The following is a 24,170-nucleotide window of genomic DNA, read 5'->3' as shown; positions in this document are numbered from 1 at the left end:
TCTTAAAATTGGAAGGGTTTTTGTTCAAGTCATGTAATGCTTTCTGGTCCCTTAAAAAGACAGTGAAACAAAACAAAACAAAATTAAAAATAAAATAAAATAAAATAAAATAAAATAAAATAAAATAAAATAAAATAAAATAAAATAAAATAAAATAAAATAAAATAAAATAAAACAACAGAGGGAATTACAAAGAACTGTTAAGAAACATTAACAGGAGTCAGCTGGTTTGGGTTAAATTACATTAAACTACCAGCGCTGAAGTAGAAGGAAGTGGGAGTCTGTGTGTCCTCACACTGAGAACTGGAGATATGCCAGGTCACAGCCTGTCTATTCTTTTGCAAACCCTAACACAAAGCTGCATTATTACAAATGTGATTTATTTATAATCTTATTTTCAGACAAGCTCTGTCTAAACCAGTCTGATTTTGTGCCATGGCTGATTCTGGCTGTTCAGATTGAAAACAGATTCCTTCTGCACTTCTCAACTCTGCCCCTTTCTTTTGATTGTTCTTCCCTTTATGTCTGCTTTCCTATTATTTCAGATAAATGCAAAATTTTTTACTCAAAAATCACACAGTATCTAATCTAATAAATATAGCTAATTGCCCACAATTGTCCCAGACAATTAGTAATTAGTATGGGTGGGAGCTATTTACAACAGCCAGCTTTGATACAGTCCGCCTACTTGCAGGGTAAAAGAATTTGCAGCATTTGAGCATCCATTTCTTGCTACTCATTGGCAAAAATAATGATACTAACACAAACAAATAAAGAACAGGAATATTTAGTTTACTCAGGGAGATACAGGCACTGCTTTTCAAAGCACAGATCTGTCATTTTGTCTGCGGATGTTTTAAAAAGGTTTCAAAGACTTCATCAATGAATGGTAAGAAGAAAACCTCAGACCACGTTGTCTCAGCCCCTTCCGAATGTATTTTCATACCTCTGAGCTGAGAGCACTACATCACCTTTTGCAAAATTTCTTTGAAGAGGCTTCCAGCCATGAGCTGGAGACCTCAGCAAGATGTACCTGTTATAACAGACACAGAGAGAGGTAAGAGCCATCAGCAAAGGTTTGGAAAATATGACCAGAAGAGGTGTTTTTTAGTCTTGGAAACAGCAGATGAAAGCCTGATGGTAAGTTAAACTTTCATAGAGAGTGACTTAATATCAAAAAACATAAATGGCTGAGAAATCATAGGAACACTGAATGGCTTGAGTTGGAGGGATCCATAAAGATCATACAGTTCCAATCCTTCTGCTGTGAACAGGGTTAAGAATCACACTGCACAGGATCCCATCCAATCTGGCCTTGAACACATCCAGGGATGGGGCATCCACAGCTTCTCTGGGCAGCCTGTGTCAGGGCCTCATCACCTTCTGAACAAAAAATTTCTTCCTAACATCTATCCTTAATCTCTCCTTTAAAGGAGATTAAGCCTTAAAGACACTCCTCCTTGCCTTATCACTGGAAATGGACAAGAGAGAGAGAAGTGGGTAAGATTTTTTCTTTCTGCCTTTTTCTCTTATAAAATTTTCTATGCATCCACTAAGGTTCGATGTCAGAGGCATACAAGCCAGCTGGACGCTTTGGTCTGATTGGGGACAGTTGTTCCACCCTTCCTAAGTAGCAGGTGCCCCACTGATTCCCAGGGTAATTCTCTCTGATGCCTAATCAGTTCTGCTACTAAAAATAGGCATTGCTTATTCATGCTAATATCATTCCAGTAATTAATAGAAAATTAATTCAAGCCAGGCTGCTATACTCCTGAGAACAAACGACCTTGCTTTGTTCAGTGAAGAATTAGCCAAGGTCCATCCAATGTGAATCATCAAAACGGAAGCAGCAAACTGTCCATGAACTCCTTTATTTTTTCTACACATGGTTCACGGACGACAAGGGAGGAATAGCATATGTTCCTTCCACTATTACCTTTATATATTTTCCCTGATCAGCAATTATTTTGTAACATCTTTGACATTTCATTTTTCTTTCCCTTCCCTTCCCTTCCCTTCCCTTCCCTTCCCTTCCCTTCCCTTCCCTTCCCTTCCCTTCCCTTCCCTTCCCTTCCCTTCCCTTCCCTTCCCTTCCCTTCCCTTCCCTTCCCTTCCCTTCCCTTCTGTTCTTCCTTTCCTTTCCTTTCCTTTCCTTTCCTTTCCTTTCCTTTCCTTTCCTTTCCTTTCCTTTCCTTTCCTTTCCTTTCCTTTCCTTTCCTTTCCTTTCCTTTCCTTTCCTTTCCTTTCCTTTCCTTTCCTTTCCTTTCCTTTCCTTTCCTTTCCTTTCCTTTCCTTTCCTTTCCATTTCATTTTATTGACTTCTGGATGTTATTTCTATAGTTCCATAAGTCTTAACTTTGTCTCCTGTGGACACATGGGTTCTGCAGTATGGATTGTGCCTCTCCATCCCTCCATCCATCCATCTATCCAGCTATTTATCTGACAGCTTTTCCAGATTAAAATTAATTCGGTGAGAAGAAAGATCTCAATGGTCCAGGCATATTCTCAGGTTCATGAAATTCAAATAGAGGAGAAACCCAAATGAGTGTTCCCACCAAAGAACCTCAGATCCTCAACTAGCCCTAAAAGTACCACCCAGACAGCACATCATCAGTCAGACTGGCCATCAGCACATCCGTACATTGAATACTGGTGTCTTCTGACAGTCTGAAGAGGAAATCATCATGGGAGAGAGCTGAAATGCATATGATAATGCCTAAACAGAGAATTTGGAGCTTTGAGGATATGCATTCATGGGAAACTGAGGAACAGGATTAGTGGGCATGGTGGGGATGGACTGATGGTTGTACATGATGATCTTGGTTGACCTTTTCCAGACTTAATTCAAATAATTCAATGATTCTATGAAATCAGTCTTCACTAGTTTTGCTGCTCATCAGAAAACTTCGGTAATAAAAAATGCATTCCTGTTCCAAGCTGCAGTCTCCTCCATTTGGATCCTGTCAGATCCTTGTTTTAATTCCAATCACATTTCTGTCTGTGCTTCAACATCTCAGTTTTTTGCTGAAGAAATTGAGAACGTGGTTGTTCAGTCACATGCACACTGCAGAGCTATGGTATCGATTGCAAAACTCTGTTTGGGGTCTGCAGCACCTCTGAAAAGGTTACAGTGAAGGAGGATGTGCAATCTGTAAAGGTCAAGGGATCTCTGACTCCTGCCTGGGGATGCATGAAAGAAGTTTTCAGTCAAGTGACAAAACCATAAAAGTAACTACTGGGATCAACTTCAAGCCACATAACTTGAACACCTCATTTCCTCATATGTATGCATTTGTTGGCAACAATTTCACAAGACATGATGTCTACGCTGCAGTGCTCTATCAGGTGCCCAAGCTCCCACCATAGTCAGTAGAGATTTATCCAACAAAGCCAATGGAAAAAGCGACACATCTTCAAATTCAGATGTCAGCTCTAAGACAAGTTAAACTACAGCCCAAATTCCCCAGATATAAGTCTTCAATTGCATCAGGCAATCTCATCATTACTGCAAGAAAAAGACCCAGACCATCACTGAATCCCAGTATGATGCAACCAGATTAGAACTGGTAATCCAAGGATATACCTAAGAAATCTTTGGGATATGGATGTGACCAGCACAGAAACTACGAAGCAAAGACCTTTTTTTCTTCTAATCCATATCGATCACTTTGGCAACTTGCATGCTGTCAGAATAGGAGGGCAATGCTTTAGTTTAGAAATGATTTTATTTCCCTGCTACTGCATGCCAAAGGGCCTCCTAGCCAGTACTTAATGTAGGATTTATGGACAGAAAAATAAAGCTCTCACTTTAGAGCCATTTGCATACAGCATATTTAACAAAAACAAACAAATCTCTCTACTAGTAATGACTCCAAGAAACTGTAGGTTGATTTCTGAAATCGATTTTCCAGCTAAGCAATCAAAACAGGAGGAAATGATAGATATTAATCAGAAATTCCATTATCTCTCCTGATTTTACACAGCTTGTCTTTTGCTCTCCTAAGCGTTGGAGCATTTGATAAAGCAGGCAAGAAAAAAAAACTTTTTAAATGAAATCGTTTTTGTCAGAATTTGCCAATTCACCACAATCAAATTGTTTCTAGACACGGCATCTCTCTGGCCCAATCAGTTTATAATTAGTTAACACCAAGCAGAATATTTCTAAGAGGAGGGACAAAGGCAAGTGCAACTTGAATTCCAGGATCTGTGGATAGAGCATCTGTTCAAGTAAAAGAAAACATGACTTTAAAGGAGTTATCCTCTATCTTCCTCATCTTAATTGCATGTCTTGAGTAGTGGAGATTGACTATTCTAGATTGATCTTGTGCTCTCTACCTGGGTTTGATTGTAAAATCTATCCTGGACTTAAAATAGCTTTATTATTTCTGCAGAATATTTCTTTGTAAAAAAAAAAATGGTACTTTCCAACAGAGAAAAAAAGCTTGTCAACTAATTTCTTACAAAGCCACAAAACAGTCTTGACAAATATATTCTCTCAAGAAAACACTTTTCCCATGTTTAAGACTTTGAACTGAGCTCTCATGACAAAGTTTCTTCCTCAAGCTGTGTTAAAGTGGGGTAACCACCAACCCCAGGATTACTGGGCTCAAAATGAAGACAGAAAGACAAAGAAGGAGCCATAACGACCGTGCAATTAATGCACCCACCTCCCCATGGGGGTTAGTGGTTCCTGCTGCACTCATACAGAGCTTAGTGTATCCAAACATCAGATCTACATTTTGCTATCTGCAGCAGCTAGACTAGAAAACTTGTGTTCTGTACAGAAACTATGCGAGTTCAGAGCAATCCTGATGGGAAAACAAGGTCACAGACTATGAAGAACCTCTGCTTGAGGGTTCTGGATTCAGATATAATGCTCCTCTGTTACATCTCAGGACAGTCATGTTCTCTGCCTGTTTCTCAAGTTGCCTTAACTATATGTGTTAGAAGGAAGTTGTGATGCCTGGAATGCAAGGGGGTATGAAAGTGTTTTGTAAGGGCAGAGTAAACACAGAACTGCATTGTGATCCCAGCATAAGCTTCTCTCCCCACATTTCACCCCAACGCCAGAGGGTGGGCATGGGAAAAATGCGCCTTTATTTTCCTGCAGACAGCTTGGGGATGTGCAAGGCATCGCCAACAGAGGCTGGCAGGGATCCCACCACATTCCGAGTCTTTTACAACAAAAAAAGAACTTAGCAATTAGCAAAATAACAAATAAAAATAACAAAAAAAAGAAAAAAATCAAATGCATTTCTGATGCTCAGAAGTTGCTGAGATTTTAAACAGTCTGGGCTGCTCCCACACACAGAGGGCTCTGTGCGCCAACAGCGTAGCAACAGCACCACCGTATGGGTATCTTCAGCTTCTCCACCCTGGGAAATTTCGTCCATCTAGTTTGTTCCACGTGCAAGATTAGCATGATGATGGGGTTAGTTTAAAGCAATTGATTTTGTGATGGTTTTCAAGAGCGTGGGTGATTTTTTTTTCTCCAAGGCTGGTCAGGGTTAGCTCTAAAATCTGAAATCCCAAATGGGAACAGCTGCTGCCTGGTCCCTTGTAGGAATACTCAAGGTCAAACAGGCTCCTTGTTCATCAGACCCTGAAATGATTACCGTGCTGGTTCTATTTGTTGGCACCCACAGATCTCAAAGCACTTCCCTTGTGATAACAAATGTCATGAGCCCAGTTTGCCACTGTAGGAAGAAGAGGCACAAAGAAGGGAAAGCACATGAAAAGCTCCCTAAAACAAGCAGGAACCCCAATACCTTTCCATTTTCAATGCTCTTCTCTCATTTACAGCTGCAATCTATTTGTTGGACAACCATAAGCATCTGTGCATGTAGCTGAAACAAAGCTCAGCAGCAAGCCAAGGGAAGCCCTGAGGAGCAGGAATCCTTCTGCTGGACCAATGTTGTGTCTCTCCATCCCAGTTCATGTGCATGGCAGAGTACAAAACATCTGGGAATGTGGTAGGAAATACTTTAGGCTGAGACAAGGACCATACTATGCCCCTTTACCATAAGCAGAGAAAAGCCCCAAAATGACAGTGCTTACAACCATATGCACTGATAGAGGAGGGTATGCAGGACCATCTGTTTCTGACAGCAAGCTGTCCACCTCTCTCTTTAGATATCTGTTTGTCTATTTGTTTTTAATCTTCCTCTCCCCTTATCTATCCATTTGCTTTCCCATCTATTCAATCACATGCATCATTTAGGATTAGTGCATCCCTCCTTATACACAAATCTGTAATGCAATTTACCTTACTGCCATCTAGTGACTCAATGTCATTTATTCCCCATCCGTTTTGACTGGAGACTGTTAGTTGCTGGCATTCCCAGAAACACTGTTGTGCAGCCACTGGGAAATCCTATTTCAATGCCTAAAATTTGCACTGAAAATTCATATAGCAAATCCTGTTCTAGCAGACAGAAATCCCCACATTGTAAACAGATTTACAGACATCACAGCAACGCTCAGGACAAGAAATCTCCTGTTTTTCCTATTTAAATCCTCAGTCTAAGCTGCATTATAACATTCAAGGACAGATCAAGATATGTAGACATTACCATTTGATTCACTGCACCCATACCAAACATCTTCAGGAAGTGGTAAAGTCAGTAAGATTCCCCTTGCAACACACTGCAACCTCCATGCATGTACTTCAGAAGACCTCAAACATTTCCAAAGTTGGTTTTTTTTTGTCTTTTTTAAAGGTGGGACCTGAGCTTATTTCACACATCCTACGTGCTGATCTTAGGAATCGCCTCGTGGAGATGCAGCCTCTTTGTACTGACTACTGAAAGAAGTAGGATGAGCGAGAGAGACCAGATGCAGAGTTAATAGAAATAACTCTGCTCCAAGGATCCTGTTCAGCTCAGCTTTCTTCTGTCTTTGGTATCTCTATCCAGATGTCCCAGGCATCAGTTCACCTACTGATTTACATGTCCTTAAATTTCCAGCTAATGCCTAGGAATAATCACAATCACAGTAATCACAATCAGATGAACTAGGGATAACATCAGTAAAACGAAAAATGCTATGTACATACAGTCCTATGGACAAGTGAGTGTTAATGTATGTGTTAACAATAACAATGGGGCATGTTTGCCATCTTCAGGAGTCAAGCAGGAACTGCATATAAAAGTTCAAAAAGGAGTGAAAAGCTACAATTGGTACAAGCATATGCAGACATTAAATAATAATAATAATTCCAGACCTGAGTGGACTTGATTAGGTTTTTCACTTCCCTTGACTCCCTTCTTGCCTAACACAAGGAACCAGACCTTACAGGGGCGACCCTAAGTAGAATAAAAATTAGCCTTAAATATCTCTAAGCCAAGTACACCAAAGCCTGAAAGCGTGTTACTCCCTTTTTATCAAGTTATTCCTTATAAGTGTATGTATAAATAAATAAATAAATGATGAAGAAAAAGGCATTAGGCACAAAAGTAATGTTATGGGGTTTTTAAAATATTTTTGGCTGTCGTTTGGTTGGTTTGTTGGTATGTTTGTTTATTTGCTTTTGAGCTCAGGAGTTCAAGGAAGAGCACTCAAGATCTGCAAAACCACCTCCTGCATTGGATTCAACACTGGTGCAACTCAGAGTAGTGCCACAAACATAAGTAGAGTTATGTCGGTTGATCTGATCCTCAGTCGCTCCTCCTGCAGACACTGAACACATATCCAACAACACAACACACCTTCTTTTCTCTCTAGAAGAGTGTCTTGTGTACATAAGAGCTACATAGTGTGAAAGAAAGTCAGGTTGGATGGGGCTCTGGGCAACTTGATCTGATGTAGTGGTTGGCAACCCTGCCAGCAGCAAGGGCTGGAACTAGATGATCTTAGAGGTCCCTTACAATCCAAGCCACTCTTTGTTTCTAAGAAGTCTCAGAAAGCTGTTGCTACAAAACCTTTTATCCTGATATTTAAAAAGTAAAGCAAGAAATGACAGAATATTGAGCTTAACAGAAGCTTTTCTTTTATGATCTACACCAAGCAGTGGACAAAGAATATGACGGACGGAAGAGAACTCTCATTGACTCACCAAAGAAAATAGTCATGTATCAGGTTGGAATGTGGCTGAACTCACCTTGTTCTGTGGTGGGAAATGCCATTTCTTTAACAAGGTATGATTATTTACAGTACACTTGGGTAGGAGTTCAGCTGTACCCAACCACTACTTGAGAAAGGCATGCCATAGTGCTTATGTTGTGGAGATAAGTATAATACCAGAGAAAGTCATCACAAGGTCTCTTTGAGCTCAGAACACATTAAGAAATGAATTGGGCATTGTCTTTTACTAGATCATAAACAGTGAAACCAAATAAATATATGTGAGCACGCAGTTATGTGGAAGAGGTTTACATATCGTGATTTGCCCAAATACCTTGCTACCACATGCCAATGGTGTCACATAGAGACACTAATACAAATAAATAGCTGGAGGTGTTTATTACAAAAATGGCAATTTGTGCTTGATTTGAACATAATGGCTCCACTCAGGGTGGTAATGGGGGTGGAGAGCCCTGTTCACAGGGCGTAACCACAGCCTCACTCACCCCAGGGAGATGCATAAGGCCAGTCTTGTTCTAAAGAATTTCAGGGTTTTTTTCCACTCATGAACACTTTGTCTAAGGGTGGGAGGGAAGGCAAGTGCACAGTAGGGGATCCGAGCTGTTTGTTGGTAGCTAGGGAAGTTACAGTCAGATAGGAGAGGCACCTAAAGCAAATACCACCACCACAACCCAACCCCTCCCTTGGGTCTAACATGTAACCTTGCTCAGGTACCTTCACACGGTAATCTGGGCATGCACAATTGCTGCCTCCCACAGCATATAAAGTGCCACACGAGGAAACAACTCATATTCAGCACAAGGGAGACCATCCCAGAATGAAGGTTTTCTTCATCCTCCTGCTGGCAGCCGTCCTGTGCACTGACCCAGGTAAGATAGACCTCCATCATCTCCAGCAGATCATCAACTGGAAGAAAATACATGTTATGGGTTTTGACAGAGAGGGGATAAACACTGGTCCAGTTGTCATAAGATGTTTGCTTTTTGATGGGGTGCCTTACTAAAGTTAGACCATATCGTTTGGGCTTGTTGTTTTATTTTGCTTTGTTATGCTTTGCTTTTGGGATTCTTCTTATCCTGTTGAAATGGACCACCACAACATTTCTGCAAAGATAAATTTGGTTCCCACTTGTTTTCTTACTCATTTTAAAAGTACCTTCAGATGCGAGGCAGGTTGTAGGTGAGAAAGGAGGGGAGAAACAAGGAGAATACCATAGAATGACGTTTTCTAGGCTGAATGGGTGGGATACAAGCAGAGCAATTTTATCACTTTTCTGGGCTGACCTGGGAAAGAATGTGATTTAAAAACAGCTCTTCCTTATTAGCAGAGAAGAGAAGAAGCAGATCTGAGCAGCAACTTTTCTCAAAAAACAAAGGGTGTATAAGAAATAGGCTGAGAAGCTGTTTGTACAAACCCTCTCCTCTGCTGCCTTCCATGAAGCTGCTCTGAAATGTGACTTTTTGCTGCATTAAAAGTCAGATAAATGTGACAGTAGGTTGTAGCACTAGAGATAAGCTGGGATTTGACTACTTGCTGAATCAGACATTTATGTCAGAACGACTTGGACATGAGACCAAGTACAACAAATCTCTTCTTGTTTCAAATCTGTTCTGCTCTGAATAGCACTCATTTCTAATTAGGGCTTGTCTGCATCTTAAAAGAGAATTTCAGGCATTAGAGTGCTGAAGAAATCATGAGAAAAGCCTGGCACTCAAGTAGTTAAGGTGCATATATACATTCAAAGCACATTTGCAAATCTGTATGATTCAGTTGTGCCTTGGGGCACGGGTAGGTAATAGGAATGGGTAATTGCACCATGCTTTCACTCTCTGGGGGAATGCTTTTCACTAGGGCTAGGCACTTGTAAACTGCAATGTTTATTCTGACTTTGCTTGACCTGTGTCTCCACACATTAACAGTACTGATTTGGGTCATGCAGAGATGGACATATCCATGAAGGGATGAGAACACATGGTGATGTGACTGTGTGATTTTGTTTTCTAAGAGGGACTTTTGGATAATAGGTATCACAAGTTGATTAAACTGAGCAAAAGAGCTGGAAGAAATCCTTAAAATCTCCTGCTCTGTTCCTTCTTTACCTTCTTTATCTTTGGGCTTTTTCCATTTGTCCCAGCCCTGGACACAATTCCTCACCTAAGGCTTGCATGTACAACATTCCAGTCTATAGAGAAATATAAACAACACTGACCAGTCCTTCTGGGAGCTTCATCCTTCCATCTCTGATCAGTTCACAAGGTGGGAGTATCACAATAATCCCATTCCTGAGAGGAACTGTGCTGGGCATCTCAAATACTCAGGAAGGAATACTTTCCTTCCCACTGACTGATGACAGCAGCTAACCAACTGCTTTCTTGCACCCTCAATGCACTCCACTACCTACCAGATTTTCCTCTCACCTCAAGCAAGTGTAACACCCTCAACAAAAATGTAAAAAATGCTGTTTTCCCAGTAACAGGGATTGCATCTTCCTTTGAGCACCCACAAAAATGATCCTATTTCCCAGTGCATGCATTAGATTTGGTTACCTGGAGAGCTTCAGATGGATTTGTCTTATAATCTCTCTTGGTCTCTTGCAGGTTCTTCTTTCCAATGCTACAGCTGCAAGACAACACTCAGCAACAAGAACTGTCAGCAAGCAATAGACTGCAAGGAAAATGAAGTGTGCAAGACAGAAGTAATCAGTAAGGCAAAGAGGGGGTGAACAACATGGGGAAGGGATTGTTGTTGGAGACTGGCATGGTCTCAGTCTCAGGTGTCCATGTCAGCCCCACTAATTCTAGATACACCTGGTGTGGGCCAGCAAAACTCAGCATCCATCCCGAAAAGTTATCTGATGAGAAAGGGGTGATGTAAAGCTTTCAGAAAAGTTCTAGTTTAGGTAAAAATGACAGAAAACGAATCTTTATCCTTTGGCGATATCTAGTGCTGTCATTGATTTCAAGTGCCTTAGTAGTAGTGTTGGTCATTGAAAGAAGAATGCTGTTACACCCGTGGCTGAAACAAGTTTAGGAACATGATTTATTGGGTATGGTGTTGATGGTATGACAGTTGAACTTGATGATCTTAGTGGTCTTTTCCAACCTTAATGATTCTATGATTCTAAGTTCAAGTCTACTCCTCTCACTGGCTGTAAGGGTGTGATTCAAAAGACACATGATTGCTATAACTCATAAATTCCTCAGTGTTTGCCAAGGGATCATGTGAAATAATGCGCTTTATGCCCAGTGCGATTCCAGAGTCTGGAAAAAAATCTCAAGGGAGCAAAATTGTTTTGTGCAGCACATAGCAGAGCAGGGCACAAGCAGTTAACACATGATATTATGAATAACAAATGCAAATGTTCCTCCTTATTTTTCTTCCTTAATACCAAGAAGTTTGGCTTACAAGGGAAATCATTAAGCTTATGGCTTTGAAAATTGGAAACATGGGTTAAAATGAGAGGTACTAAGTTTCAGTGAGAGCTTATTCTAAGGGAATTCAACAGAAAGAACAGAATTTCACCTTGCTCATCATGTCCAGATGTGTGTCTAGGTAAACTCCTTTAATTAGTTATAATTAAATTCTCCCATTCTGGATCTGGCAAAATTTATTCGTATAAAACATTCACTCTGTGCAGATCTGTGGTGACAGCTCAGTTGCTCTTAGTCCTGGAGCGCAAAACCCATTGGTGACATGTTTAAAGCCATATTTCAGGTAGTTAATGTTATATCTTCAGTAAGCAGTCTCCTTGCTGGTAGCGCACAAACCCATGGCCATGCATTCACATAAAGAAGAGCTAACACACTGTTCAGCTTCGTGAACCTTGGCTGGGATTATATTTCATTGTGTCCTTGGAGTAATGGTCCTGTCTTCCTTCCAGGGGTCGTAGGGTCCATAAGCATCATCAGCAAGGGCTGTGAGGCATCATGTCAAGAAGAATATCAAGATTTCAAAGTGGGCAACAGGAATGTCTCCTGCTGCAGTAGCAACCTCTGCAACATCAATGCAGCAGGAAGTCTGAGGAGCAGCTATGGAATGGCAGCAGGGATATCAGCCAGTGTGCTCTGGATCTTCCTGAACAACAGACTGTGAAGAGGAAAGAGAGCTCCCATGACCACAGAAAGTCTTAAAGCACCCTTGTTATGATGGGAATCATAGCCGGATGCAATTTGGTGTGTTGGGCATACAGCATCTTTAGAGCTGATGGCAGATCTTTGCCTTATGATAGCTTCTTTATTACTGTTATTGTACTGCTGTATTGCTGCTAGATAGGAAAATGTGTGTGTGTGCAATCCACCTAAAATAAAACTTAAAATATACTAATTTCTGAACCCAGTGTGACTGTGTTGCCTGTATATCACTTACACAAGTATTCCCGCACACAACAGTTGGGTGTGTTGTATACCTGGCAATTGTTCAACCTTATTAATTGCTATGTAATGATGTGTGTTGAGAGATGCTGAGAGATTAGGGACATGGTTTAGTGGGCATGGCAAGAGGTTGACGGTTGGACTACATGATCTTCTCCTTAATCATTCTATGGTTCTATTCTACAGTTCCATGCCATTACACATCAGAATAGAGTTGCTATCTATAGCTCCAGATCTTGAGAGGTTCTGAGTTATGACAAACTCTGGAATGTTTGTCTTGTGTAACATAAGAAAACCCACAAAAAGCAAATTCCTGAAGAGAAACTTGTTCTGGCCAAGAGATCCCACAATCCTGCACCCTGTTAGTTACCACACAAGACAAAAGCAGCATTCACCTTCCCTACTACATGTTCATATGGTCACTCATACACTTTCTCACAGCTGTAGGATCCTTGGGATGGTAAGCTGTGCAGGTAACCTGATCATCACGGTGGGCACTAATTGTTGGAGTAAAAAATATGTCCTTAGTATGTCCTGGTCAGTCCATGTGTGACTTAAGATTGCCTGCAAATTCTGCAATTGCCTGCACGTCTTCATGATGGCCAAAGGTATCATGGTTGGCAGTGGCATCCTCTAAAAGCCTTCATCTTCCAACAAAATGTTCTCAAGTTTTCTTCTCTAAGATCCACCCTGATCCATTCGTCACACCACAGCCTGGCATGCAGGTTCTTCCACAAGGTTGAAAAAGTGCTGATTTCAAAGCCTTTGTGGGGTTGCCTAGCAGACCCAGAAGGGTGGAGAAGGAAAACATTAGAGGTTTCATTTTCCCCTCTACGCACCTTGATCTTGCAGTTCAGCCTAACATTTGGGTCACCTAACCAGATCTACCCCTATGTTAGATATAGTTAGTGGGAATGAGAAGGATTCAAGTGTGGTGAAAATGTGAAGGAAAAGAAAAGCAGTGGAAATAAATAAAGGAATGAAGTTGTTTCCTCTTCTCATTAGATACAGGGGTGCAGAAAATTAGGATGGGAATGTGTTTCCTGAACGTCTGTTGAAACCCTGAGTGTATCCACAGAGTCCACTTCACTTCTTACAAAAGTAATCTATATTTTTCACAAAGGATTCATTACACAAGACCCAAATATATAGAAAATAATTTCAAACTCTCGGTCAGTGGTAGCAGTAGGGTGTCTGCATGCAAAGCAAGCTGTACAGTTTTATCTTTACTCATATACAGTTATAGCCCCTCTCTGTAGTTACGGATTCTATATTATATAGCTTGCTCTCCCCATGTAGTTTGTTTTACAGATATAAACTCAAGTGTTCACATCTTGCACTGGGACAACCTCTATAGCATCTGGCAATGGCAGCAAAGGAACTACTAGGCAAAACTTCCTACAAGAAACTCTCCAATAAGGCCTCCAAGCAACATATGTGTGTAGAGATCTGAAAAACAAGGTAGAAAGCATAGAATCATAGAACCTTTAGAGTTGGAAGGGACCTTTAAAGGTCATATAGACTAACTCCCTTGTAATGAACAAGGACATCTACAGCTAGATCAGGGTGTTCAGAAGCCCACCTATCCTTACCTCGAATGAATCATGGAGAATGTGACACATTTGCCTCTTCCCAATATACAACAAAGGAAGACAAGAATTCCTGGAACTGCGAAGTACATGCAGAGCCACAGAATGAAATAAGAAAGAAACATTAACCTGGTAGAGGTGAGTTGTCTGGGGATAATCAGATCACCCATAGCCACGGGATAAGGCTCAGCATCAAATTTTGGATGAGGTCAGAGAGATGTCAGAAGATAATGACACTGTCTGCTGTTGTGAAAGAGAAAAACACGTACATCTTTGGGATATGAGGTGTCGACAAGCTTCTAATTGTAGGAAGCAGGGAAGGGGTTTCCCCAAAAGAAACTCTGGAATGAACTATATTCCTTCTATGATGCTCATCTCATTATCAGCAGAGCAAGGATATGGAGCAGGTGAGGAGTTTTGTGGTTTTGGGGTTTTTTTGTTTTTTGTTTTTCCAAACCTTCAGGGTCTAAGAGACTGGAAACCAGGCTCATCCATCTATATACACCCCAGCCAAACTGCTTTCTGTGTGGACAATCAGCTCTATGACCCCTCTAGCTCATCTTCTTGTAAGGGGATCCTTAACACATACTGCTTCATGCCCACTTTCTCAAACAGTTCCCAGGTAGTCAGAAATGTCTACATCCAGGGACTATTCCCAGGAGTCTGTATGACAATAATGGCCTTTTCTGAAGACTGGGATTTCAGCTGTATGGAAATCATCAAGTCCAACCATCAACCCATCCCCATTATGCCCACTCAAACACACCACTCACTATAACACCCACTCTTTTCTTGAAAACTACATGGGACAGTGAATTCACCATCTTCCTGGACATCCTATTTCAGGGCATTACAACTCTTTTGGAGAAGAATTTTTCCTAATATCCAGGGTGGCATAAGGGTAGGGATTAGGTAGCTTAACATGAAGAAGGAGCAAGTGCAATAGCTCATGCCTGGGATGAACGCAGTAAAGAATAGGGTAGGAAGCACCTACAGAAACAGTGTGGTGCACTGGTGGACCACTCTGCTGCTTGATATGTCCTGGAACAGCTCTTGCAATAACACACTTCCCATTCAGGTCACCAACAAACAGTCTTAAAAACAACCTGTTAAATTCTGGGATGGACTAGGAGGTTGCACGGTAAGGTGGAAAAGTGACTCACCCATGAGTCAGAAGCTGGGCTGGGTCAAGGGCAGGACCAGAAAGAGGTCTGCTTTTTTCGGTGCCATGAATGCAGGCTGGCAGAAAGGCTAGCCTCCCCTTCTTCCTTGTAAATCCCTAATAAACACAAACAGGACTTGTTTCCTCCTGCAGCCTCTTCCTCTTACAACTACACAAGCCTTTGGCTGAAGGTCAATTTGCACTGCAAAAATGGGTTGAGCGCTGCTTGCTGTATCAAGAACAACATTTATTTGAAAAACAAGGCTATTTTTTATTCACCCATAAAAGTTGTTAATTGACATTGCTGGCTAAGCAGTGCTATCAGTTTTTCTCCTACCTTTTACACACTTACCAAGAGGCCTGAAGCTGACAGTCTCTTTAAGCAACTTAATCTATCATTTATGCAAGAGATTCCTAAATTTCCATAATCAAAATGTGGCTCGCTTGCTTAAGTAATAAACAGTTGCACAATAAAGTGGATTGGTTCTTTTTTTTTTCTTTTCCTTTTTTTTCCAAAGGGCAGTAGTTACATTTCCCAAAGGCTTTATCCAGTCAGGAATCCAGATAGGAAAGGTCAAGCAAGTCTGACCCAGAGTGACTTCTTTGGTGCCTTTTACAGTAGGAAGCATTACAAATGTGCATTTTAAGCAAAATAAAAGTGTTTCTCGGATTATTGCTGTGATGTTGCATTTGCTGCTAGTAGTGTTACGTGGTCCTTGTTATGTCTGTGAATAAGGATTAGAGCACACAGCATTTCCTATGGCCCAGCAGCATTAACACTCAGAGTCTGTACCTGCTTTTAAAAGAGTCACCAAGGTCCCTTGAATTCAGCCCAATTTACAGCAGCTGGTTAAAAAAATACTTGATGATATTAAAAAATATCCCTGGTGCAGAGAGGTAGTGTTTAAGGACCAGCATTTCCTTGCAGTGCTCCACATTTCTTTCATGGCCCAGGGCAAGTTACATAGCATCTCCATGTCTCTATCTTCTACAGATGTTATCAGGTCCAATCTATCAAGAGATGCACAGATAGTGACTTTAATGGGGCCAGGAGAGAAAAGTAAGCTAAAAATAAGCCAGAACAGAGTCAGCTAGCTAACAGAGCCAGAGAACTACCCGCTACCCACCCACCCTGCACTGCCACATTCCTGCTCCCAATTATGCACAAACTGTTGTGCAATGAGGCTTTTCATGGTTTAAACAGACTGAGGGAGAGCCTGCAGTTAACCCTGCTCTTGCAGTCATAAAAACATATCAAAAGACCAACCCTTTAATTGCAGAACATCCCTCAAGTAACTGCACCTGTCACTCACCCTGGGCAAGGCTGGCTGGGCAAGGCTGGTGGAGCCACGCTCATTCCATGCCATCTTGACTCATCTCAATCCCACCCTGTCACATAACAACTGTGTGTCAGAAAGATCTCTCAGTCGCTCAGTTTTGATCTTACTTTCAGCTCTTTTGATGCCCCTTTAAGTTAAATAACAGGACTCCTTGCAAACCAAGTGCTGTGCCCATGCATCCTCTTCATCCACATCTTCACTCAATGATACTCACAATCCACAATTCCTATTGCAGTCCCGACCTCCTCTTTATAGAATTTATCAGATTTGCATCCACAAGCCTATATTATATAGGCATCAAATTACAAAGTTAGCAGCTCATTAAAACACCACTTGCTATATGGGAGGTGGGGCACTGAAACAGGTTAACTAGTGTTGTGGTTGATGCCCCATCCTTGGTGACTTTCAAGGCGCGGCTTGATAAGGCACTGTGTAAACTGATCTAGTAGATGATCTAGACCTGATCTAGGTGTCCCTGTTCATTTCAGGGGAGTTGGACTAGATGATCTCAGAGGTCCCTTCCAACTCTAAGGATTCTATTATTCTATGATTCTTCAAAGGCCAGGTTGGATGGAAACCTGGACAACCCAATCAAGTGCCTGATTTAGTGGTTGGCATCCCTCCCCATGGTGCTGAGATAGGAACTTGGTGGTCTTTGAGATCCCTAAGCCATTCTATGTGCCTGAAACAGATTTTGAATACCCCATCTATGTTTGCCACCTGCACTGAAACAGCCTTAGTGTCCTTCATGGGTACACGTTCATCTCTCCCAGTGCTTCTCCATGTGAATTAGAGACACTGTGGCCTAGCCCCTGTCTCTCCATACTCAGATTAATTTGAGTGCTTCATAGAATCAAAGAATCATTAAGACTGGAAAAGACCACTCAGAACATTCAGTCTAACCATCAACCCATCACCACCATGCCCACTAGACCACATCACTCAGTGTAACACACACTCTTCTCTTGAAAACTTAATGGGACAGCAACTCCACTACCTCCCTTGACAGTCCATTCCAATACATCACCTTCCATTCACCTTCTCTACAACAAAGAAGACTGGTGTGGGTCTGCATCAGGAAGGGAAAATGCTTCATTCTACTTGTTATTTTCACTAGAGATACAATCTGGTCTTGATGGAATTTATGAAATGAGGGTTTCACCCAGGACAGGCAACTAAAAGTAGAGTGGTTTGCCTGCTTCCACAGACAAATTCATGAAGAAATTGTAAAATATCTGACTGTAACATCCTGTGTTTCTACAGCAAAGAGAAAAGCATTCATTCCACTTGAAATATCGATGCTCACAGAGAGACTAGCTTTTTTGATACCTATTCAACTACAGTGATTAAAAGCCATGCCAAAGAGAAGCCCTTACTAAGCTTCAAACACTCCACCGATATGTGATAATTTGAATATATCTGACTTGTTCCTCTACACATTAAATAAGACTTAAGAGGAAAGAAAAAAAAAATAGATCAAGCATATTCATTTGACCTTTCAAAGTTTAAATGTGAAAAGAAAACAATTAAGAAAACAACCCTCCCTGCCCTTTTTCTTGCACGCCATAGAGAAACAGAGAAGGGAAATCCTCGCCAAGAGACTACTGCTTATGTGCAAGCACTGCTTCTGGACCAGCTCCAGTCGCCTGGATGTAAAATGGCAGGGCATTTCACAATTGTTCTCACACCCATGTACTATTAAAGACAGTTGTTTCCCTGCCCTTAATAATCCTGTGTAATTATTTTTTTTCCTTCTTCTTTCCTGTTTTTGCTATCAGACACTTTTCAAACACTGTGACCCTCCAGTGTTTCTCCTTAGGACTCCCCAGGAGGATGGAGAAAGGAAGTCAGCTGCAAGCGTGTTCAATTTGAGAGTGCTACACAAGCTACTACTCAAATCTGTTCAAGAATTGCTGATCTAAAGAGCAGATGATACTAGCATTTGACACAAAGACAATGAAACAGAACAATGCTGGTATGAAGAAACACTCAGAAACCAAGAGCCATTCATATCAAAGAGTAGTGATACCCTCAGGATGAATGGAAAATCGTCCCAAATTTCCCATGCTAAAAGTTTCAGTATGACACTTTACTCACTGTGTTAGTGCAGAAGGACTTAGTATTCCAAAGCACAGGGAAGCTCTGTAGGACCAAGGTCAGGAACCCAACAGGAGCCTAAAGATGCCAACAGAGAAACCTCATTGCTGTCCTTGATACCTGTGAAAGTCCGGGCTGCAACTAGCTCAGCTGAAAATAAGGGTAAAGCATGTGTGGACAAGAGAGATGTGGTTTGTTTTTCTGGTTGGCACCATGTACTGTAATTAAGGCAGTAGAGAATGGAGGCATTTTTCTAAATCTTGCTTTCATTCTCTCCCTGTACTCAAAATTGCCTATGGAGACAGCAAAAATACTTATCTCCTCCTCCTTCCTATTTTACCTAATGTCTAGTTTCATCACAAGCACTGAAATACTGTAATCAAACCAACAGCCTTCCTTCACTCAGTCTGTATTCTGCTCATTCAGATCCCTCTCATCTCATCCATGTTCCAGTCACACAGTCTTGCCTAGCTACTATGAAAACCTCTGCTGTTTCATTTATGCATAGAACTTAACAGAAAGATATAAAGTCTACACTGTGAAGAATTGTAAGTTCTTGCAGGATTTTTGTCAGTGGTATCTGTATCCATAAGAATCAAGAATTCACTGATGCAGAAGAAATTTAAATGTAAACATTATCAGAGCCTCTACTACAATATCTTTTCACTTTGTAGTGCTTTCTTAACATGGACTGTGAGGTGCCGACAGGGATAAATCATTTTCAACAAGGAGCCACACAAACCATTAAACTACCAGCTAGGATGTAGATTAACAAGTTCTGGAGGTGGAATAAACCACATACAAGATGGGTAAGGGATGAGAAAAGCAACTTCCTACTTTTCTAATCTTCAACAATTCCAGGCTCAGGGATTGTAACTATGCTTAAATATTAAACCAGGTTGGGGGACACTTGTGGACACAGAAGATTAACCATGTCACCAGCATGAATGCAGTTTGGAAGCCACCACTCATTCAGCAAGAAGAAGAGTTAGAGACAATATATTGCTACTTGGCTTCAATGCCAGAGACTGGTCCTTGGCATCTTTAATTTTTTATGTACTCTCCAAAGCCACTTTTAACAATGCCTTTTGAAGCTGAAATATGCAGAAAAAGTCTGAAGAAAAGGATGTTTGCAGAGACTGAAGGGATGTGAGTAAAAGGTGGTGCAATGCTGTCATTGAAATGTGAGATTTCTGGGACAGGAGGTAGATAGAAACAGCAGTACAGGGAGGATAACTAGCTTAATTCAACAGCTGGTGTAAAGCCCAATTACTATAGCACCAATCTGTGCAAGCCGAACTGGTTTGTCATTCACTAATAGCTGCAGCTATACAGTAAGTTTCCTCATGATTAAAAACCCTTTTCCAAATAGATCCAGAAGTTCTCAGATTGGACTAGTCTCCCTAGACCCATCCAAATCCTTGAGAAAGTGCCTTAAGTCAGTCAGCACCTCAGCCCCAGCCAAGGCTGATAAAGTAGACGTGTCTGTCATTTGCCCATGCAAGGTTCACAGATCCAGAGCTGCATAGTTGCGTTCTTCTTGCTCAGCAGGCATAGCTGTTACCCAGACTGCATCAGCTTGTTTACCTATGAAAGTTGGCTTCCAATATTCTAAGTCTCTTGAGTAAAGGGAGGCAGGGTACAACCACAAGTGACACTGTATACCCTTGATTTCCAATAACTTCTTTCTGGAGAAGTGACTCATCCCCAGAGACCATTCTGTAGCAAATAAAAAAGAATTAAAGAACAGAAATAGATGACCTGCAGTCTTGGATGGATGTTTATCCCCCAAGTGTGGAACAGAATAGCTTGTTATTTTTCTGCACGTATTTCACCATTCTTCCTGTAGATAGTCCCAAAATGCAGAGGGTGTAGCAGAACTAAATGAGAAGCCAATCTACAGAACTGTGTGGGTATTTCACGGCAGATTTCCTGTCATCACCACCCTGATGATTCATCCTGAAATAAAAAACAGTGGACACCTTTACATCACAGAGATTACCTTGAAACATTTGCTTCCACACTTCTGGCTTTGGGATTAAGTTGTTGATGTAAACAAGCTCAAAGTCCTAAAGCTGAAGTAGAATACAGAGTCTCTTCTTTAATACTAAATGGTGGGATAACAAGCAGACATCATCCTCAAGATAACCAAAGATATAGGAGGTAAAGTGATCATGCATACACCCTCTTAAGATGATTGTGTTTGTCTGTTTCACATAATGGGACTGCCTGCTCAAGAAAAGCCTAAGAGAAAAGGGGCCTCATCTAGCCATCTAGTATCTAGTTGGGGTTAACGTTAGGTTTGCCAATGCTTTGAGCAGAAGTGGAGAGTGGGTGTCACTCATTCACATGGGATGCCTTTCAAAACTACCTAGCTCTGTCTACAACTCAACAGAGATGCTACTTGTTTGCTTCTTTCTTCATCATCACTCTATATACCTCCACCTCGGATTACCAAGTCACTGGCATAAATAAAGAAAAGAGGCCTTGGACTGTGGAAAATCTCACTTCACCTATGCCCAGAGCTGAGCAGTGTTCCTGTCCATGCACTCAAAGTTCTAGATATGGGAGTTATTTGCCCACATAGAATAGTAAATGGTGCGGCTTTCCAACATCCTTGTGTGACAGGGCAGTACCATTAGACTCACTGAATTATTGAAGGCTATGGAGGGTAATTGTTTGCCTAAGACTCTAGAAGTCCACTGCTGGGAAGGACATAGAGCCATTGTGCTCAAGTGTCTGGAAAGATCTTTCCTCCTTTTAGTCCACACCAGCTTTTCTGCCTGTGCCTCTGGGAATTTGCTGGTCACATGCACATGTATTATTGTTCTGGCCTTTCCCCATCTGCTAGTAGAGGGCAGATTCACTGATAGTGAACAAACTTCTAATTTCTAGCTGTGATTTTTTTCATAGTCAGATCCCACCCACCCAGTGCTACTGTTTTTTCTTATTTTGGATACACCTTCCCTTCTGAGTTGCTTCCTCTTGAGAATACCTGGAGTTGGCAGTCTTCTCTACCTTTGATGAAAAAAAAAAGTACATCTATTTTAACCTGATGTGCATTTAATTCCCATCTTCATATGTGCTTTTGTATGGGACTCCAGCTCCCTTCCACAAAGGTGATGAGAAATGCACCCAGTGCTGCAAGTGTGGTCTAGTAAGTGCCTTTCACAATGACCATAGCACTGTACTATGCCCACTGGTACAGAACCTGAATGTGGCAACCCTCTTCATGTTTCATTGGATGTGTGAATTACAGCCTGTGACCAACAAATATTCACGTCTTCCATCTGTCCAGTTATTTAGGTTAGAAGGTCACATACTACAGTATAAATTATTAGTACAGCATGTTCTTATTACTCTTCTTATGACTTACATCCCAATCAATTTGGTTGTTTTTGCTATCCCAATCCTTCTCTGCACAGTTGATGCAACACAAATTTATGACATCACTAAATCTCATTAATGTCACCAAGCAGCCTTGCAGAGGACTTGAGGATGTTGGTGGATTAAAAATTGGATATGAGTTAGCAGTGTGTCCTTGCATCCCAGGAAGCCAACCATGCCCTGAGTTACATCCAAAGTAGTGCAGCTGGGTTCTTCCCCTTTACTCTGCTTTCATAAGACATTATCTGGAGTACTGCATCCAGTTCTGGTGTCCCCACATAAGGAAAGACATGGACTTGAGGCTGGTCCAGAGGTGGGTCATGAAAATGATCAAAGAGCTCAGAACATCTCTCCTAGGAAGAAAAGTTAGGAGATTGTTCATCCTGGAGAAAAGAGGGCTCCAAGGAGACCTTACTGCACCCATTCAATATAAATAGTATTTAAGAAAGATGAAATATTTTTATCAGAGTCTATCATGACAGGACAAGGGGTAATAATTCTAAACTGAGAATAGATATAGATGGGATGCAAGGAAGAAATTTTTCATGATTGACATGGTGATAAGAGTTGTCCAGAAACATGGATGCCCCATCACTGAAAGTGTTCAAAGTTGGGTTAGATGGGGGTTGAGCCATATGATATACTGAAAAATGTCAATATCCATTGCATGTGGGTTGGAACTAGATGATCTTAAAAAGGTACCTCCCAACCTAAACCATTCTATAACACCATGATTCCATGATATATCCTCTTTCAAGAGTCTTGACAGAAAATATTAAACAGGAATACTCCAAGACCATATTCAGAGGAACTGCACTACTGACCTCCTCTAAACTGATATCCTTCTTTCAATACATTAAAAAATTTCAACCCCTCCACTTCTAACCCCTCATAAAGGTCTCATCCTGTTCATATTGAGCTAATTTCCACCTTTTCCACTTTAATAAATATTTTCATGTGATATTGCAATATCATGTTGCTGAATTCTTAGAAATCATACTTACTAATGTGAAATCAAGAAATGGGTCATGTGCCCCATTTTCATTTCACCCGGTATTTCCTGTCTTTCATGTTTTTCCTCTTTCAAAAATTGCTCTTGATGCTGGTACGTTATTGATGTCAGACAAATGACTGTAGCGTATGTTTCCCCTTCTCTCTTTCATTTAGCAAATAAATTATGATCACATGACACCAAGATGTCTTGAACTTTGTCCATTTCTGAACAGTATTTGAGAGAGAGCCTGGAACTCTGTCAGAATTCAGTCAAAGTGTTCCAGGGTGGGAAATATTCTGACTCACTTTTCCTGAACTTGAATATACTAAACTCATTCATTCTACCCTAGATGTGGCTATTTCTATTTCTGGATATCTATACCCATGCTGCCACTACTCCCAAAGTCATAACCTTTACATATTAAATAAGTGGTTTAATTTAATGCTCAGTTTTCATCTTATTATATCTTCACTACTTTCTTTTTTCTCCTGGTGAAAAGGCTAAATAATTTTAATGCTGTAATGTCCTTCCTGATACTTGGGTCATCCTGACTTCTGCAAATTTTTCACTTTTTATGTTTCTCACTTTCTATCATGTCATTGTGGCTGATGCTCAGTTTTTCCTTTGATTCTTTTTAGGTTTATCTCTTCTTCCCAGAATAAACTTCATGGTTATTCAAACCTTTCAGCCCACAGCTATTTTCCTGTAGTTACTTATTCCTCACTTTTCCTCTTTGATAGGAAAACTATTTCTAGGCACACCTCTGAATTTTTATTGGTAGGGAACCATTGGCTTCATGTCGTACAGGTACATCTTCCAGCTCATTGTTCACTCACCCTTCCTCTAGCCACCTTATAAGAATGTTTATCTGCAGTATGTGTTTAGCTTAAACTAAATTAATCCAACACTAAGCTGGATTGGGGGATAATATTGTCCTAAGTGTGTTTGGACTCCTTAGTTTAACCATCTGAGTATGCAGCCTCAAAAATCAGCTCTGCAAGGAGGGTAGATATGGAGTAATCGAGGACATGATTGATCTGTGTTGTAGGTGGGTAAATGGAGTTGAAGCCAAATAAGACTGAAATGAGTTTGAATAGCTAGGTTCTGGAAACACAGGATGCTCAGAAGCAACATATGTAGAGAAGAAAA

The 24,170-nt window shown here is 41.0% G+C and overlaps 1 protein-coding gene across 1 annotated transcript; it reads left to right on the top strand.

The window, feature by feature from the left end:
* Positions 1–8,757: 8,757 nt before the first annotated feature.
* Positions 8,758–12,413, top strand: LOC107310638 (prostate stem cell antigen). Its single transcript, XM_015856471.3, has 3 exons — positions 8,758–8,951; positions 10,680–10,784; positions 11,963–12,413. The coding sequence occupies exons 1-3, from the start codon at positions 8,900–8,902 to the stop codon at positions 12,172–12,174; spliced, it is 369 nt and encodes a 122-aa protein (XP_015711957.1). The 5' UTR covers positions 8,758–8,899; the 3' UTR covers positions 12,175–12,413.
* Positions 12,414–24,170: the final 11,757 nt, after the last annotated feature.

Source organism: Coturnix japonica, chromosome 2 (genome assembly GCF_054131305.1).
Source record: "Coturnix japonica strain WE chromosome 2, WE-NBRP24, whole genome shotgun sequence".
In the NCBI taxonomy this organism is placed as follows: Eukaryota; Metazoa; Chordata; class Aves; order Galliformes; family Phasianidae; genus Coturnix; species Coturnix japonica.
Note: the sequence above shows the minus strand (reverse complement) of the source record. Positions and strands in the feature narration are given on the sequence as shown.